Source organism: Setaria italica, chromosome I, assembly GCF_000263155.2.
Source record: "Setaria italica strain Yugu1 chromosome I, Setaria_italica_v2.0, whole genome shotgun sequence".
NCBI classification, from domain to species: domain Eukaryota; kingdom Viridiplantae; phylum Streptophyta; class Magnoliopsida; order Poales; family Poaceae; genus Setaria; species Setaria italica.
The window spans coordinates 5,012,662-5,032,271 of NC_028450.1; the positions used below are offsets into that span (position 1 = coordinate 5,012,662).

Genomic DNA, 19,610 nt, shown 5'->3' on the forward strand with positions numbered 1-19,610 from the left:
ATAAAATTAATTATATAAGTCGTGACTAATTCGTGAGATAAATCTATTAAGCCTAATTAATCTATGATTAACATATTTCTTTTAGCATCACATGACCAATCATGGACTAATTAGGCTTAATAGATTCGTCTCCTGAATTAGTCTTCATTTATACAATTCGTTTTGTAATCCAAACTGTTGGGGGAAATATTAACGACTCCCTCATTTTCCTTAAACAACGATCATAAGGGCCTGGGCCCACCTCCGGTAACAGTGACCTCCGCCGGCTTGGCCGGACCACAGGCGCTAGGCGTCGGATGCGCCCGACCCCTCGTCACAAGGCTCCGCCTCGCCCGACCCAAGGGCAAGGGGTCGGCCCCGCCCAACCCCTCGTCGCAAGGCTCCGCCTCACCCGACCCCGGGCGCTAGGGGTCAGATGCGCCCGACCCCTTGTCGCAAGGCTCCGCCTCGCCTGACCCCAGGCGCAAGGGGTCGAACGCACCCGGACCCACAGGACAGAGTTTCGCCTTGCCCTAGGACGTGCGCGGATCCGCAGATGAGGGCGCAGATCTTGTGGGCCCCCATCGATCTCGCCATAAATGCCACCGATGGGGCGTGCTCAACCGGGACACGGCTCTGACACACGGAGAGGCGCCCGTCTTCCTCGATGTGACCCGTTGGAGTCTTCGTGCGGCGCACTGCTGCCATGACTGCATGAGGCAACAGTTGCACCGCCCTAACCCTCCTCTGTGGCGTTTGCCATAGGGCGGTCTCGCCCATGTAGCACTGTGCGCCGCTCGGTTTCCGCTCGGCCTGGCATCAGGGGCGTCCCGGCCGTACCTCCCGACCATCACGCATGGCTACAGAGGTCGCCCGTCATCCGCGACGTGCACAACTACGGCGGCCAGTCATCATCATCAACCTGCATGGCTACAGCGGTCGGTCGCCACGCACGTCTCCTCGACTACAGTGGCCGACCGCTGGGTCGTCAGAAGGGCCCAACAACAGCCATCCTTCTCCGGCGGCCATGCTGACAGGAGCAGAAATCGGAAGGGAAGGCGACGACCTCGGGGGCTCGGTCCTTCTCCCTGCGCTTTTACTTCCCTACTTACCTTTTTCACTTCCCTTACTCCTGGCTCGATTGTAACTCCTGTGTCTTCCTTATGCTATAAAAGGAGGACCAGGGAGCTCGAGTGAAAGGCGGCTCTCAAGCAGACAAAACAACCCCCGTCTCACAACTCTCCTACACGAGCATCAGTACACACCCACAAAGACTTGGGACCAGCTTCCCTCTCTCACCCGTTTGTAACCCCTACTGCAAATTCTGTATGAGTAACACGAGCAGCCTCCTGCACTGGACGTAGGGCTATTCCTGCCCGAACCAATATACACCTCGTGTTCTCTCGTGCAACCATCCGAGCCTTACATGCATAGAAAACAAATTACTTGCTGTAGTATTGATCCGTGATTTTCGATAACGACACAAACATTCGATGTGACATGGACTGCGCGCCTTAGCGTTGGCCACAAATTACTCCCGACTGGGCTGAGCAACGAGTACACATCTGCTAGCGCATGCACGTACACTAAGGGTGCGTTTGGTTGGGAGACAATGTAGAACGGGACGGTGCGTGAAAGAAATCCTCATCAACTTGGACGAAAAATTAGAATTAGAGATGAGATCATGTTCTATGATATAATATTTTTTTTTATATAAATTCATTTTCTAAAGTAAAAACACTAGGAATTGTGTGTAATAAACAACATAATAATATAATAAAATTATATTTAAAAATAAAATAATACAATTAGTATTTCCCGTGCATATTTGATAGCGTTTTTACATATCAAAAGAAACTATAGCATCACGATATTCCATGTAAGGATTATTTATAAAATATTGCATTTTCATCTTTAATTTAAAGTAATATAGCTATACCGTATTATCGAAGTTGTTCATAGAAACAAATTCTGTATTGGTTTTTTATAAAAAAAAAATACAAACGCTTAAATGGAGGGAGCGAACTAGTGGGCACGTTTATTTGGTAGCATCATTAATGAATCTTTCATGAAAACACCGGCAAAATATTTCAAGAAGATGAACACGTGCTCCATATTTCGATTTTTTAAAATGAAAATTTCGAATTTTCATTTATGTACTCCATTCAAAGTCTGCGCTTGTCTTGCTTTGGACTTCAAGGCCGCCAGTCCGCCACAGCTCACGGCCTCGCGCTGCTGTGTCTGTGTGGACTCTGGACGCGACCCCAAATTCAAAATTGGCTAACGTCTCCTCCCCTCCGCTCCCCATTTCAAACCAAGACCCCATCTCAGCTGCCGGCCCCCTCCACCACCGCATCTCCGATCTGCCACCGCCTCCGCCTCTGCTTCCGCCCCACCCAGCTGCGGAAGTCCTCCTCCGCCTCCGCTGCACCCGCGATGCCGTCGGACGGCGTCGACGACGAGCTCGGCGGCGGGAGCGTCGCCCCCGCCCCCGCGCGGTTCGAGCTCCAGGAGGACCCCTCCTTCTGGAAGGACAACAACGTGCAGGTAGGGTTTCCTCCGCCTCGCTGCGAGCTGTCTCCTCCCCTTCTCAGCCGGCGCACTTTCTACTCCATTAGCGGCAGTGCTCCGGTCCAATTCGGCCGGGTCGGAAAAAAAAAGTGGCTGTGTCCGCGGGCATTTCGTCGAGTACCTATCGGTGGTTGCTTAAGTGCTCCAATCTGCAGGTTGTGATCCGTATCCGGCCGCTCAGCGGCAGCGAGATATCGCTGCAGGGGCAGAAGAGGTGCGTCCGGCAGGATAGTAGCCAGAGCCTTACGTGGACTGGACATCCTGAGTCTCGGTTCACGTTTGATCACGTCGCGGACGAGCATGTCACGCAGGTCCTCTTGACACTCTCGATTCCCAATTATTCGCATCTATTTGCTTCTTCTGACTTATTTATTTGTGCAAAATGTATAACTGATCCTCATTTGGTGCTCTTCAGGAGAATATGTTCAAGGTTGCTGGAGTGCCAATGGTGGAGAATTGCATTTCTGGCTACAACAGCTGCATGTTTGCTTATGGGCAGGTTAGCAACACGTTTAACTTGATGCTGCAGATTCTCAAGTTTTTTGGGTCCCACAGGCACAGGTTGTGCATAATTCTCTGTTTATCTTTCAACGCTTTGTATCTGCTTTTGCTAGACTGGAAGTGGAAAGACACATACAATGCTTGGTGATATAGAAAATGGGACACGGAGGAACAATGCGAATTGTGGTATGACGCCTCGAGTGTTCGAGCATCTCTTTGCTAGAATCCAAAAGGCAAGTCTCTACGATCTGTTGCTTTTTGGATGCCTCATTTTGGCAGACATGTCATGTTAATTTTATTAGCTATTTTCTTCGCTACTGTTTGCAGGAAAAGGAAATAAGGAGGGATGAAAAGCTCAGGTTTACATGTAAATGCTCTTTTCTGGAGATATATAATGAGCAGATTCTTGATCTGCTCAACCCAAATTCTGTAAACTTGCAGGTAAGTATCATGCAAGGTTTCTGTTATACAGGTCTTTATTGTTTTTGTACCTTCTGTTCAAGTTATGCCTAGACTACTCATACCTCCTGTTCATTTAGTATTGACTGCTTTTTCTTTCTTGTGTATTTGTAATGCTGTTTGAAAATGTCTGTATTTCAAGATATATATTATCTAGACTATGAGCTGATTAGCTCGAGTTACTTTCTTGCAGATAAGAGAGGATGCCAAAAAGGGTGTCCATGTTGAGAATCTGACGGAACATGAGATCTCCAATGCTCGAGAAGCGCTTCAACAACTTATTGAGGTTAGTTGATAAAATGTTTGCATTTTTGTTCTTGTGTTCTGCTGAGGTTTATCTCTAGTTGGGATTGTTAGAAACTTGGATCTCTTTTACCAGCTTCAAATGCAATCAATGATTGCCCAAGTCACTTTAATGTCTGGTACCCAAGTTTAAGATTCAGTACATGAATCAAACCTTAAGAGTTAAGACATTCTGCATTTTATTTTCAGGGGGCAGCAAACAGAAAGGTAGCAGCCACTAATATGAACCGAGCAAGTAGCCGCTCTCACAGTGTTTTCACTTGCCTTATAGAGAGTAAGGTATATGAAGTAAATAATTTCCAAAGATCTTTCTATGTTAAGATGTCGTTGTACATGTAATCATGTTATTGTGGGTAACATCACATATGTGTTTCCCTTTACTCACTCTTGAAATTAACTATTTAGTGGGAGTCGCAAGGTATCAACCACCATCGATTTTCTCGGCTCAACCTTGTTGATCTTGCGGGCTCAGAGAGGTAAGTTGTTCAAGTAGCACTGTCTATAATTATTTGATACGACTTTAATGGATTTTTAGTGCGAGCACACTTTTTTTTCATTCTCTCACCTTCCAATTCAACATGCATGCCTTCTGCTGTGCAGGCAAAAAAGCTCAGGTGCTGAAGGAGAGCGCTTGAAGGAAGCTACCAACATCAACAAGTCACTCTCAACTTTGGGGTTAGTTGATCATCTTCTAGCATATACCTTGGACTAAAGAAAATGTTTAATGTTTTTTATGAACTTAGCGCACTAAGCCAGATTCTCAAAGCATTACACTTCTTTTAAAACTATTTTGGGCTTTGGCATTCTTGCAGACTTGTCATTACGAACCTCATTGCTGTGTCAAACAAAAAATCACACCACGTTCCCTACAGAGATTCAAAATTAACATTCCTCCTCCAGGTAATATGCAAAACTGAGACAATAAAGGTTCTCATGTTGTAAGTTGAAGGCTAAGGAGCTATTATGAATTTGAAAATTTTTCAATGCAAATTTGCGTTACGGTCCATTTATGATAAAAGTTTTGCATATGTTCTACCTCTGCTTTATAGGATTCGCTTGGAGGAAATTCAAAGACGACTATAATTGCAAACATAAGCCCATCTCATTGGTAGGTTCCTAATTATGATCTGTTGTTCTATTCAGTTGCCTTTCTATTTTGAAACAGTTCTACATGATATATTATGACACTCTCCTTTTCTACCCAGTTGTGCTGCTGAGACACTAAGCACATTGAAGTTTGCGCAACGAGCTAAGTACATAAGGAATAATGTATGTAATTTTTTGCATATTAATTGTGATACAACTGTTTTTCCTGCACGCATCAGCTAACCATTACTCTACATAGGCTATCATTAATGAGGATGCCTCTGGTGATGTTCTCAGCATGCGCTTACAGATCCAGAACCTTAAGGTATAGATGACTTTGAGCTTTCTCAGTTTTTTTACTGTATATTGGAAGCTGTTTCCCTAAATATTCTATTGCATAGACATTTGTAATTTTTAATTTATCATGTATATTAACATTGATACGATATTGCAGAAAGAAGTTAGCCGTTTGCAAGGACTAGTAGGTTCTGATAAAACTGAAGGCCTTGGTTCTCATGGATTTGTCTGTGAGTCTCCTAGCATGTTCAAATGGGATCAAGGTCATGGCACATTCAGTCCACTTAATTTTGATAAAAGGACTACACAGGTATTCATAACTGAATTTGCTCGTAGAACTTGATATGATTCACAGGGACTTACACTGGTTTTGTTGGTGTGCTGTGTTCAGAAGAATGATTACGATGCTGCCCTTGTCGCTGCTTTTAGGAGGGAGCAAGAGAAGGAAGCACAATTGAAGGCAACAATAGCTGCAAAACAGATTGCTGAACAGCTGGTCTGTAGTTAATAATCAAAGAAAAAATGTGCACAGGTAGTCATGTATTTTCTAACTTAATGTTTTGTTTCCGCACAGGCAGCTCAAAAGACAGAAGAGGTAAGAAGTTTCAAGATGAGGCTTAAGTTTCGTGAAGATCGGATCAAAAGATTGGAGCAGGTTGCTTCAGGAAAATTATCTGCTGAGGCGCTTCTTTTGCAAGAGAGGGAAAGCCTTGTGAAGGAGTTAGAGGTCCTGCGGAGTCAATTAGATCACAATCCAGAAATCACGAAATTTGCAATGGAGAACCTACAACTAAAAGAAGAGCTGCGAAGGTTAGCATTGCTGTTAACATCTTAGTGATTTTAAATGATCATGCACCCCTGTTGGCAAAGAATAATTTATTCTTGAGTAAACTATTGTTTGAATTAGTTGTTTTCAGTTGTTAACTCTTTATTGTATTGCTACCAGTCACTTATAACTTGTTGAATATTTTATTATGTGATTATCAACTCAATTTACATTGTTGTATCACTGCTGCAAAGGAGTAACTGATTCTTGTATATTTTATTATCTGAATAATCTCATCGGTCTGGCTCTTTGACTCTTTGTTTATCTGCTTTGTGTTGGAAGCTTAACAACACTTTATTTGTTCTTAAAAAAAATCAGGTTGCAGTCATTTGTTGATGAAAGTGAACGGGAAATGATGCATGATCAAATAATTATTTTACAAGATAAGGTACATCTAGGTGTTGATGGGGCTGAGGCAAACTTTTATTATTACCTCTTTTACTATCTAGAAGTAGTGAGCTTATTCAACATCTCTGAATTGATTTGCAGCTGCTAGAGGCTCTTGACTGGAAGCTTATGCACGAGAAAGATCCTGTCAACAAGGTTTGAATGTTTGATTATAACTATACGCAAAATTCTGAATGTAGGATGTCACTTGTGCGTTTATTAGTAAACCCTTGACTTACATAGAACTAATAGCTAAGCCATTTTTTAAAAAAATACTTTACAGCAATATTACACGCTTACCTGTCAATGGACTTAGATTTATAATAACTTGTGCAGGGCCTCTCATTATTTGGGGAGTCAGCTGGTGATGAGGAAAATGAGTTCCTTCGTTTGCAGGTTGGTGTTAGAGTACTTCCTGTGCAATATCACTCTGATTACACCTTTGTTTATAGTATGCTTGTTTGTTTGTGGCTGAATCCAGTTTATGATTTTGTACTGCAGGCTATTCAGAATGAGAGAGAAATCGAGTCATTGCGTAAAAAATTGACCTTCTGCCTTGAAGCAAAGGAGAACCTTGAGAGGTATAACTATTTTCCTACCTTGGCATGCTGCTACGAGGGCTTTTATTGCTTCATAATCAATATGTTTCCTTCTTCCATAGTATACTGTGATATTAATGATTATAAAGATGGTAAATAATAGTGTATCTGTTGGGCACATATAGGATGGTTAAAATTCTGAAGCACTGTGGTTTGTTATTTTCAACTCATTTACTATGTTTCCTTTGATTCACTCGTATTCATGTACCAGTACCACTTTACCAGATATAGCATGTCTTGTGGTTCAGGATTTGCACAGTAATGTTAATTAGAACTCATAATGTTTGAAAAGGCCAATCAGTAGACCATTTGTTAAATCATTCATTTGCACTTCTCCATGTCATCATTGCTGCTGATTGTACCTGATAAATTGCAATCTGTGCATGTTTCTTTTTTTTTGACCAAAGTCAGCAGGGGAAGCCCCTACCTATTTTTTTTTATAATTTTTTTATTCCAGCCCTTTTTAATTCGCTCCCACGGGGAGTCGAACCCGAGCCTACTGGGTGCTACTCAGGTGCCCTTTCACCATGTTTCTTTTTTTTCCTCTCTAGGAACTAGAAAATCATTTTTATGTTTTTATGGAACTTACATGTGTGCTATCAACTACTGTTCTGACACCTAGTAAAATAACCATTGTTCTGATGACATTACCTGATGTATCGAATAATGTGCAGGCGTGTTGATGAACTAACCACGGAATTGGAAGTTGCAAAGAAACATGATGACATAAATAATGAATGCAAGGCTGTCGAACTCCAGGAGCAAGGAGAGGCAGGTTTACATAACTTATCTGATGCTCAGATAGAACTTAAGACTTTGGTTGACGCAATATCTTCGGCAAGTCAAAGGGAAGCAGAAGCCCATGAAACTGCAATTGGTTTGGCCAAAGAAAATGAAGAATTGAGGATGCAGCTTAAGGTTTTGATTGAGGATAACAAGAGACTGTTTGATCTATATGAACATGCTATTGTAAATGTTGAGGCAAATCAAGATGGAAACTGCCCTACCATTCCTGGAAATGAACATGCAAGTGGTCAGCAAGGTAGTCATCCTTTTGGAGAAAACCTTGTGAATGAAGATCTGCCTAATGCCCCACCAGCAGGCCCATCAGATTTGCATGCACACAACTCATCCAGCATGGAAGAAGAGTCTAAGATAGCGGATGAGAAATGCATCAACGAGGATAACTTGTCAAGGAATACATCTGCTGAACTGTGTCTTCAGCTGGAAGAGATGCACGAGGAAAATGATAGACTTATGGGTTTGTATGAGAAAGCTATGCAGGAAAGGGATGAATACAAAAGGAAAATTTTAGAGCAAAGCAACTCTGAAACTGTAAAAGAGATTCGGTCGGATGAAAAAGATGATGAAATGAGTGAAGCCGCAGATCCTAAGAGTCTTGAAGTGAAACATGTTCATGACTCTACAATTTTAGCTTTGAAAGAAGTGCTGCAGCTTGTTCGGACTAAGCTGGAGCTTGTCCAAGACAAGGTTGTGTCTGCTCAGGATGCAGTAAAATATTTTGAGCTACTCGAAAGGGTAAGTAGAAAGGCGGAAGAACTTTCTGCAAGCATTCAGCTTCGTCGTCTAGACGTGCAGCATGGTCAGGAAGAAACCAAGGCCCTGAAGTCTGCACTGTCAGAATCACAGGACAAGAAAGATACTTTTGAAGGCAAGTATTTCTTGCCTGCAGCATCGTGTTGGAACTTGGATTTGAAGACCAAAGCCATTGCTTCATCCAAGTTTGATTCTAACTTTGCATTGATGAATGAAAAGAAGGAACAGTTGAATCTTCTCCAAACTCGCAAAAACCAACTATCTGCCATGAGAACAAGGGCACATGAATCTGAAACTGAGTTGCGAAGCAAAATTGATGGCCTTAAACTGAAGCTTCGCTCTTATGAAGCTCAAAGGAAGGAGGAAGAAAAGGTTCTGTTCGCTATTGATAATCTTGATACATCTACTGCATTGACACATAAACCCAAGAATTTTAGTAAGGCAACTGATCTGCTGAAATCTGAGGAGGAGCGGATAAAGCTTTCATGTGAACTGCAGAACGCCCGTGAACAGCTTCGCATAGTTCACAAGGAAATAAAAAGTATGCAGAAATGTGATTATATTGATTGCGAGATGGCACTCCTTGAAACAGAAATAGAAGATTGCTGCCTCTCCTTGCTGGAAGCTGACATTGAGAAGTTTGTTCGTGACAACACATTGGCAGAGGTTTGGGAGGGTGAGGTGAAGAACATGGAGGCCTTGCTGATTGACTACCAGGACTGTGTTTTCCATGTCAACTTGAAGGAGGAAGAGATCAAGGTGTGTGAGGAGTCCTTGCAGCATCAAGCCAGGGGTCTGGATGAACTGCACTTGAAGCTAAATCAAGCGATGCGGGAGCTAGCTGAGCTTCTGCATGACAGAAGAAGCTTAACCTCTTGCAGCTTGGATCAATCCATGCCGCCTGTTGGTGAAAAGGTGGCAACGGATCTTGAGTCCGTCCGGATCCATGTCGCTGAAGCTAAGCAGCTTTTGCTTCTCGACAGCCAAGCAAATTTGTGAACCTGTGCGACTAGCCTCAGATTCCTTCACTGATGCAATGATTCCCACCGACTGACAGGCTACTCTGTCTTGCCTTCTGCTCAGTTACATTTGTAGCAAGACGTCAGCGATCAGACGCTGGCATGCTGCCACTTCTAGTAATTTGCTTCGCAGGATGGAAACATCCTGATCCTTTTTTTTTCTTGCGGCCGCCTATCCTCTGGTGGGCTAGTTTCAAGTCATCAACAGGTCCTGGGCTCCTGGCTACACTTGCAGGTGCAGGACATACTGATTTGACATGATACCGAATCCATGGAGGCATGACCTCTTGTTTCTGTAACTCTCTAGACTAATAACAGGCAGTGAGTGGACTTGTATCATAAGTTAATCTGAAACTGGGTGGATGCTTTTACACTAGTTGAAGAATGCTGCACTCCAGCATCATGTAAAAAGCTTTGGCCTGATCTTGACTTTTATCGTAAGTGACGAGTGTGTTCTGCTGCAAACAGTGTGCCAAGTTCGTCTGGCTTCTAGCTAGCGTCTGGTGGAATGTAAATGTTCCTTTATTTTGGTTCCCCTCTAGACTGTCTGATGATCTCCTGTTGTTAGTGTAGTTTGGACATCTGTGGAAGCTTCTTCAGCTCTTGTCCCGTTGCTTAACTGGTTTGTAATTATAAATTGGTTCTTCAGTTTGCCATCAGATTCTAGTAGTTCAAGATATTTTTGTCAAGTGTTCTCCAGAAAGATACTCTGTCAGGTGAACTGTGCACTTATTTTCTCTAAAATACATTGCTCAGATATGGTCAGATTTTAGGTGCTATCCCTCATGCAGTACTGGTGGAATCAATGGTTTTGGCCCATCTTGCAGTCCTGAATGCTTTCAGTACAGGGGAACTGTGGACGTGTTTTCTAAAGTCACTAGACCGGCAAGTGCTTGTTGAGCAACTCTCTTCCTTGTGCTTTCCTCTTTCCCGAAAATCATCTGTTCTAATGATTAATAAACATCTGCAGGAAGGAATATTTAGACTATGGAGAGGTACTGGTACAAGCCTAGCATTGGCTGTGCCAGCGGTAAGTCCTTTCAGCTCAACAATGTTTGTACCCTAACCCTGCAGCATCAATTTATTATATTGCTACATGTCAGGCAACAAGGAATATAGATATAGCTAGCTATAAACATTAGGTTTGTACGTCACATGTTTTTCATCAGTATTCATACGTGCTTTCATTAGACACACATTAATTTTCTTTTCTTTTCTCTTTGCTCCTTCAGGTTGGAATGTATCTACTTTCTTATGATTTATGGCGAAATTGGATTGAAGAATACTCCGATCATAATTTTCCAAAATTAAGACCATATGCTCCTCTTATTTTTGGCTCTATTGCACGATCGCTGGCATGTATAACTTGTTCCCCTATTGAATTTGCAAGGACACGTATGCAGGTCAGTAGTATAAAAGTTCAAGATGCTGACCTGCATCAGTAACCCTGAAAACTGTGTGTACTATGCTACATCACTATTTTTTAGCTTGTAATTGACAAACTTTTAATTTATATTGCCATAACATTTTAAGATACTAACAATTTATCAATTTCTGAACCATATTATCTGCAATGTTTGAACGAACGCGTACATATGAATCTTGGAACCACAGCATTATGTTCTCATTTGTTCTGAATACTAAAGCTATGTACTTTGGAATTTGAAAATAGTTCGGGGATACTACCTCCTATGGACTGGTCTAGGAGCACAACTAGCACGTGATGTCCCCTTCTCAGTATATGCTGGACAGTTCTTCAACCAGTAAGATACTGCTGAACTGATGCTCTCTATGTCATACTTTGGATTAAAAGAAAGTTTCAATTTAATAAGACCTGCTGAGACAACATTCTTTTTTAATCTTCCAAATGCTTCTTATGCAGATTAGAAGGCACTCGGCAGGATTAGTTGGTGACAAAAGCAATCCAGCAGTTATATTGGGGGCAAACTTTTCTGCAGGCTTCATTGCTGGGGTCATCTTCGCTGGTGCTACCTGCCCGCTTGATGTTGCCAAGACACGCAGACAAATAGAGGCAAGTGTGGTGTTTTGGGCTCATTTGTAGTTTCTTATACCTTTTTTATCCAAATTTTAGTTTTTCTTAAACTCTTGCTATTTAGTTAAGCCTGGCTTTGGTCTTTTCATCCTAAGAACTTGGAATCAGCTAGTGACAATAAATAATGACTCTCTGAATCCTGCATTCTTCTGCAGAAGGACCCTAAAGGGTATTAAACATGAACACAAGGCACATATTGGTTGAGGTTTGGAGGTACTTATCCAGCCTTCTCTTTTAGCAGTGACACATATTCAATTCTTCCTATATATGTTGGCTCATCTTTGCTGGTTCTGGTTTGTGGTATAAAAGCAAAGATTTTGCATCTGTGCCAGTTCTTAATCAAATGGAAAACCCTTGTATGTCAGTGTTACAATGCAAAGTAAGCTTCACTGTGATCATTCGCTGTATGAGATTGGAACAAGAGTCTGTTTATAATAGGACATTTACGACTACGATCTTGGTTGTCAAATCAAATTCAAACGTCCTTATTGTGGTGCAAGTCACTACTACTATTGTCTTTAGTGGTAATGTTTGTTATGGTGCAAAGCTGAAGCCACATCATATAGCAACTTGTTAGGCATTTCAAGAACAGTCTTTATGCTTAATCACCGAAATCCTTCGTGTCATTATCGTCACTGTAAATCTCCAGCATCTTGCACGATTTCTTCACGATCAAAAGCAAATAACACTTTGGATATGACACTTGCTGCAGGAAGGAAGGTATCAACGGTTCTGTTCAGGGGTGCAGGCCCACGAATGGGACGCGCAGGGCCTTCAGTGGGCATTGTCGTCTCCTCTTATGAGGTCGTGAAGCACATCTTGCACAGAAAACATGCAGAGCTATGATGAACTTTTAAGAGGTGGTCATACGTAGGCTGCACCACCTACACACGAACTAGATCGCACTGTGTGCTCTGTTAAAGAATCAAGAGTTTGTTCTGCGTTTCGCGACATCCTTCTCAAAGACGAGGTAGGAATGCCGCTGTTCTAATTAGGGGGTGGGGGGGGGGGGGGGGGGGGACCGGGACCGGGACCGAACGGAATGCCCAAAATGTTTGTAAGTTATGTCTCCGCCTGTATATCTACTACTGTTCGTTTCATCTCTGCTGAATCTCTAAACCTATTTGATTCGATTGCTATGAAGACGGGAAGTTTATAATTAAATTATGCCATATACAAGGACATAAGACTGACAAAATGCCCCTATGATCACAACTAAATAAAAAGGATAAAAGTGTCACTGTCATTCCTGCCTTGGCTTCTTTTTCAGTGTGGAAGAGATCCTTTTTAAGGTCCAATGTGGAAGATTTGCTAACTAGACAATTCCTGGAAGGTTTCTTCCGTTAGAATTAAATCTAACATTTAGGCATGACAGCATTGCGGCCCTCATATCCATTATCCAACATGGCAACGGGAGTATATGGTCCCAGGCACAGCGAACAGATAGGCAAATTGTAGTAGCCTAGCCCAAAATAGCAGTCTGCAGACAACAGGCATCAGGTGCACAGGGGGCAGGATAAAAGTGAACTAAACACGCTCTTAAGCAACGCCCTTAAGCAAACTGGAGGGCTACGGGCCTGTTTGGTTTGAGTTGCTTATGCATAAGCAACTTAAAAATAAGCAAATAAGTTGCTTATGAACCAATCACTCTTGCTTATAGACTTGCTTATAAGTTGCTTATGCATAAGCAAACAAGCAACTTTTGGATTGCTTATGGTTGCTTATGGGGCACTTTACACCTCCTACCCTCATTCTCTCTCCTCTCTCCCCTTTCTCTCTCCTCTCTCCCGTCACCACTCAGGCCCACCGCCGCTTCCGCCCGCCGCCGCCGCTGCGTCGGCCGCCGGCCGCCTCCGCGCCGCCCGCCGCCGTTGTGCCGGCCGCCGGCCGCCTCCGCGCCGCCCGCCGCCGTTGTGCCGGCCGCCGGCCGCCTCCGCGCGCCGGCCGGCGCCGCTGCGCCCGCCGCCCGCTTCCGCGCCGGCCTCCGCGCCGCCGCCTCCACGCCCCGCCTCCGCGCCGCCGCCTCCGCGCCCCGCCGCTCCCGGCCCGCCGCCCGCCTCCGCACCCCGCCGCCCGCCTCCGCGCCCCACCGCTCCCGACCCGTCGCCCGCCTCCACCTGCCGCTCCCTCCTGGCGCCAATTTCTTCTAGCGCCAAGGACCAGGAGGTCCAGGACCCGGGTATTGATTAGGGGTAGAGGGAAATGGGATGGTAGGGGCAAATGTGTCAATAGCACTCTCATTTATTGCAAATAAGCAACCCAAACCAAATACCTAAACTTAAAAATAAGCAACTACAATAAGCAACTTTAAGTTGCTTATAATAAGCAACCATAACCAAACAGGCCCTACATCAGTTTAAGTAGATTCCAGCAGAACAAGGTACTATCTTAATGCCAGAATGATTACAAGGTGTCATCTTAACCTTTCATTCATCTATGTTAATACAAAACCAGTTACAAACGAGTGTTTTCTTCAACGTCTATTCCTTCTGCCTACTTTCAACGCCGCAGATGCAGATCCGTCAGAGTCGTCTGATTCGTCTGATCCAGAGAGCGACCCTGACGACGTTCCAGTTGAGGAGCAGGACGCGCCAGTTGCGGCGTCGGACAAATGGACGGTGTCAATCAGGGATGAGTTGGGAAAAGGCATTCCCATGGCTGATATGGCTGGTACGCTACGGAGGACTTGGGTCTGGGAAAAGTCTTGAAGCCAGAATACAAGTGTAGGGAGTACGCTCACCCCCGCTATGCTACGTACTAGGAGGTGGTAGTATCCCTCTACGAGAAGATGGGAGAAGGATGGAGGGTTGAATCTATTCACCCCGACGTGGCTCATAGGGAAACCATGGAGGAAGGGATTGCCGAGTTTGCTAGGAGGGCACTCTGTGTCCTCTCTCACCGGGCACGCCAGCAGTTGGGTGGTACTACTCGCTGGCACATCCCCTACAGAGCCAGTGGTGAAGCGAAGACTTACGTCGCTTCAGTCACTGAAAACTGCACCAATGGCTGCGTACGAGAGGTCAGCGAGTTGTTGGCTACCACCAACACCGCTTTGGACGGCACCAATAACACCTTGCACAAGGCTCAGGAGAAGTTGCGGGAACTTAGGGCTGAGAGGGACCGACTGGTTGCTATTGTTTAGGGAATAGGTGATCCAGGAAATCCTAAGACGGTGTTCCTGCCGATGTCGCCACCTCCGAAGCGCCCACGCTACAACCAGCCAGATGCCCGCACGGAAGATCCTTAGGATTTAGGAGTGCTAAGTTTAAATTCTTGTAATCGTTAGTGTCGTCGTCGTTAGAGTGTGCTTAGTTTAAGGAGTGTGTTTGGATGCTTGGTCTTGTGTTAAATGCTTGAGTTGGATTTTTTTTTTAATGAGTGCGGTGTGTGGGGTGATTGCCAAACGACACCGGTCTTAGTAATAAAGTGCTTAGCTGGGTTTTAGAATCTGTTCTAAATCAGCATCTATCCTTCTTTAATCATGATCCTTATTTATCTAAATTTGTCTATCACGGAAGTTGTGAGATGATCAAATCTTTTCTCGTCATTAAGTGACATGTCAGTATTGTTTTGTTAATATCTCGAGCTACAGAAGTCCAAATGACGTGAAATCAGTGGGGTTAGTTTCAGAATTTTGTGAAGTATTTTCTGTTAACTTTACAGAATTTTTGAATAATCTGTCCGGGAGATATGTGTGAATTGGTGAAGCAATCAGAATCTCAAACTGTCACCTGATACTGCCAACTTGTTAATTTTATATCTCAAAGATCTAGACCTCCGATTGAGGTGATTCCAGTTGGGTTGGTTTACAAATTTAGTGAATAATGACCTGGTAAATTTTCACGAATTTTGGATATTTGCACTGACAGCCACATTTGATATAGTGGAGCGATCAGAATCTGTCTTATTGGATATCCTGTTACTTTATCTTTCTGAATTATCTATTTATGCACCCATCTAAATCGATTGTTTCTAATGCTGAGATGGTGAATACCAGGTCCGGATCAGGAGTTGACCAGCCCGCAACGCCCCGTAACACGAACAACAACAGCATCCCCAATCCCGCTCCTCAGCCGAATCAGGAAGCACCTGCAGGGATGGAGCAGTTCTTGGCAGCTCAGACTCAGCTCCTCGCCAACATGGCCAACACTATGACGGCCATGCAAGTTCAAATGAACAATAACAACAACAATAACAACAACAACTAGCAGCAGCCGCCGCCAAGGGACAAGCATAGGGAGTTCATGAGCCATAAGCTCCCGACGTTTACGAGTTCTCCAAACCCGCTTGATGTTGATGGCTGGTTGAAGACTGTGGAGAGGATGCTGAACATCACTCAGTGCTCTGATAGAGAAAAAGTCCTGTATGCTTCAGGACGCCTAGAGGGACCTGCTGCTGATTGGTGGGATGCCTACACCATCGCCCATGCTAACGCCAACGACATCACCTGGGAGGAATTTAGGACTAACTTCAGGAGTCACCACATTCCTTCCGGACTGATGAAGCTCAAGAAGGAGTTCCTCGCTCTCAAGCAGGGGAACATGACAGTGACTGAGTACAGGGACAAATTCATCCAGTTGTCCCGCTACGCTCATGGGGGCATGTGTTGACGCCAGATTTTGACACGTATGGAATCGGCGCCAAGGGAAGAAAAGGATTGGCCGATGCGGCAGATTGAAAGGTCACGACTAGGAATCGACCGATTGGTGTTGCAGTTGGGAATCGGCCGATTGGCGCTACAGTGTTTTGGCGGACGGAGTTGATGGAGATCGGTCAATTGGAAGGCTGGAGCGATTGGGCCAATATGGGTTTAAAGAGGATCAGAGAAAGAAGATAGAAAAAGATTGGCCCGTGGGAGTACGATATAACCAACTACAATACGAGTTGTGTTTGTAAATATTCGTTTTCGTTTAAAATTAGAGATAGATCCTAGTCGGTTATGAAATTGGTTGTAACAGGCTATAAATAGCCATCTTTTAGAGATTTGTAGAAGAACACATCAATCAATACAAACAAATCTACTTTTCATCGTACTTTACTTTTAAGTCGGTGACTTCGCCAACACATCTTTTTCTTTCACGAGTTTGTACGGGTTGGCAGGGCTGCATCGACACGATCTCCGGCCGATTCTGTCAGTTCCGTTTATCGAGTAATATCTAAGCTTTACCTTTGGATGCATTGCTGTCATTTCATTTAGATTTATTCACAAGTTATCGATATTTACTAGAATCGTAGGTTTTATCTATTGTTCTAGTTTTATCACCAGTTATCCAGCTTGAGATCTGAACTGTCGGCTCTGTTATTGTTATTTTCATTCATTATTATCGCATAGCCGATTATATCTATTTCAAGTGTTGCTCTCGTAGCTTTGTCTAGTTTACTCTAGTAGTTTTCTTCACAACCGCTATGTGATTGTCGGCTGTATCATAGCCGATTATTTTTTTATAGCAAATCGGCCGATTCGCTGATACGCTTCTCGAGATCGGAACCCTAGCCGATCGGAACCCCTGGAATTTGACACGTTTTCTTCCTTGCCAATCAACAAGTCAGATTGGCTAGCACGCCACGCGAACCGCACCAGGGCGATCACCCGAACAGGAGTTAAGCAGATTCTCCCGGGTCGTGTGTCCGACGCTGAGGGTCAATCGGCTGACTTTTAGCGCCAACAACGTCGCAGATGATGAGCAGAAGCAGGAGTTGTTTTTGGAGGGTTTGATTGGACCACTCCAGTACCAACTGATATCGCACACCTTCCATAACTTTCAGAAGATGCTGGACAAAGCAATAGGCCTGGAGCACAAGAGGAATAAGCTTAGGGACATGAAGAGGAAGTACAACTCCTAGGCACCGTCAGGAAGCAACACTCGCCTTCGCTATGCTCCACAGCAGGGGACACCATTCCGTCCAAGGGGGGCGAATGGAAATTTTAGGCAGCAGTCATTTCGGCACCCAGCTCAGCAGTTCCAGCGCCCCAACCCCCAGTTTCAGCACCCAGGGATGCAAACCCCACGCCCAGCTTCCCGCAGAATCGCCAGATGACTCCTACCGGCACTCCAGCGAGACCTAATTATCCAGTGGGCCCCACTTGTTTCAAGTGTGGCGAGGTTGGCGACTATGCCAACGCTTGTCCTAAGAAGGGTGGGCCAACTACCCCCGTGCAAAGCAACAGTGCTCCTCGGCAGAATCAGATGCAGCAGCCGAGGAATGGGAACCAAACCCCGCAAGGCAACTAGGGGCAGCAAGGCAGGGAGGCCAGCGCCAGAAACTGAATCGCCTGGAAGGCAATACTGACTGAAACTCAAATGGCCAAAAATGATGGAAAAAGAAGAACAGCCACCAAAAGCAAACCACAAACTCGAAACCGAACAAACACGATGAAAACAATGCAGTGGCATGAATGCGCAAATAAAATCCTATATTTCATTATTTAATTAGAAAAATGCTTTTAAATGCCTAAAAATGCAAAATGACCTTATATGCCTTAAACAAGCAAAATTGTTTCTAGCAAATTTTAGTAGAATGCAAAGTTGGAGATTTTGGGGGTTACAGTTCATTACATGATAGGGTTTTTCTTAAGTCTTAACAGTGATTTACTAAAGGATTTACAAATTTTGTCGGGTCGGCTGACCCCAATAAACTGGGTGAGGGCCAACCCTCCCACCCTAAAATTTCGTTACTGAAAAACAAAATAAAAAAGGAGTAAGATTACTTTCCATAACAAACAACTCAAAAAAAAATCATATTCCTACCTAAACACCCCTCCCAACAAGGACAGAAAAGGCCACCTTCTTAGCAAACGAAACAGTTTATGAAAAAACTATCCTACCCAGAAAATTATCCTTCTCTCTCACAAATTTGTTTTAGCGAATCCTATCCCCTCTTCATGCTGTTAGTTTTCCCAACACACACCAAATCCTCTCAGTCCTCCAAATTTCACCAATTACTGACACAAATGAGGCCATACTTTCTGTATCATAGCTTGGCAGGATCTAGTGCTCCAGTCGAGGGCGAAAAGTAGGCTTAGCACAGTGGCGGAGGAAGTTAGAAACTATGCTAGAGAGGGAGCTGAAACGAGCACTCAGTGCAGCTAATGGAGTGGTGCACACTAAACTTGACAGTGGTGCTCAACATTGTACATCAATACGATTTTTTATCCACTGCAATAAGAATTCAATTAGTCATGCTGAAATGTTCAACAACAAAATTAATATTCTAAATCAACTCAGAAATTTCTCTTGACGAATATTAGCATTCTAGAGACCAAGTGTTGAAAATACTTGTCAGATCTAGATGCAATTGGCGAGCGCAAAAGCTTATGCCAGATCAACAACCTTAGAACACAACAAATTAGGCTACACAACGGATGAGGAAGGGGCTCCTATCCTTCAAAAGTTAAAATGCGTGAAGGACTCGCATTATGGCACAATACCTGGGTCTCGATGATTCCCTGCACCACGCACTCCATCGGCCTACGGTCCCTGCTAGTGGAAGACTGGAAAACCAACAAACATCACAATTCCTCCTAGGACAGAATACAAATAGCATTACTTCAAAAAGAAAACACAAATGGCATAATTTAGGGTTTGGGTGTGCTCCGTTTCGCGCAGAAGGAAGGGAAGCGAAGGAGCGGGCATACCTGGTGGTGCTCGTCGCCGGCAAAGGGCCCGGTGAAGACGTCGCGAGGGGCGCCGGTAATCGCCCAGTCGTCGCCGCCAGGAAAAAGGAAGACCGAGTGAGAATAGAGAGGGAAACTGGGGAAAGAAAGAGGGGAGGGGGTGAAGGTGAGCCGCGAGCAGCAGCGAGCCGCGACGCGCTCGGGCCTCGTACAGTGGGCTGGAGAAACCAGGCCTGAAAGATTCGGCCCAGGGCAAGGATAGAGATTAGGAGATGCATTTTTTATTTGATTTATTAATTTTAGAGATTCAAAACTTGTTTGAACTCCATTTGCTTCAAAATGCCGAGTCGAGGGATGA

General features: G+C 44.2%; 1 protein-coding gene and 1 long non-coding RNA gene across 3 annotated transcripts; one reads left to right on the forward strand and one right to left on the reverse strand.

The window, feature by feature from the left end:
• Window positions 1-1,801: 1,801 nt before the first annotated feature.
• Window positions 1,802-10,259, forward strand: LOC101754758 (kinesin-like protein KIN-12G). Of its 2 annotated transcripts, none has more exons than XM_022825626.1 (21): window positions 1,802-2,526; window positions 2,706-2,861; window positions 2,966-3,049; window positions 3,165-3,284; window positions 3,379-3,492; window positions 3,704-3,796; window positions 4,003-4,092; window positions 4,219-4,289; window positions 4,414-4,488; window positions 4,626-4,713; window positions 4,863-4,921; window positions 5,019-5,082; window positions 5,159-5,224; window positions 5,354-5,506; window positions 5,591-5,692; window positions 5,771-6,006; window positions 6,341-6,410; window positions 6,512-6,565; window positions 6,746-6,805; window positions 6,911-6,990; window positions 7,683-10,259. In XM_022825626.1, exons 1-21 carry the CDS (start codon window positions 2,134-2,136, stop codon window positions 9,562-9,564), a joined length of 4,110 nt encoding a protein of 1,369 aa, XP_022681361.1. In that variant the 5' UTR covers window positions 1,802-2,133; the 3' UTR covers window positions 9,565-10,259. The 2 variants fall into 2 exon arrangements, with proteins under 2 accessions (XP_022681361.1, XP_004951595.2); XM_004951538.2 differs by having other exon boundaries at window positions 1,803-2,526; window positions 5,588-5,692.
• Window positions 10,260-18,407: 8,148 nt separating this feature from the next.
• On the reverse strand, window positions 18,408-19,383 carry LOC101755165. The gene is made up of 3 exons (XR_214435.2): window positions 19,274-19,383; window positions 19,067-19,129; window positions 18,408-18,794 (listed from the first exon to the last, which is right to left on the reverse strand). It is a non-coding gene; the product is annotated as an uncharacterized LOC101755165 (long non-coding RNA).
• Window positions 19,384-19,610: the final 227 nt, after the last annotated feature.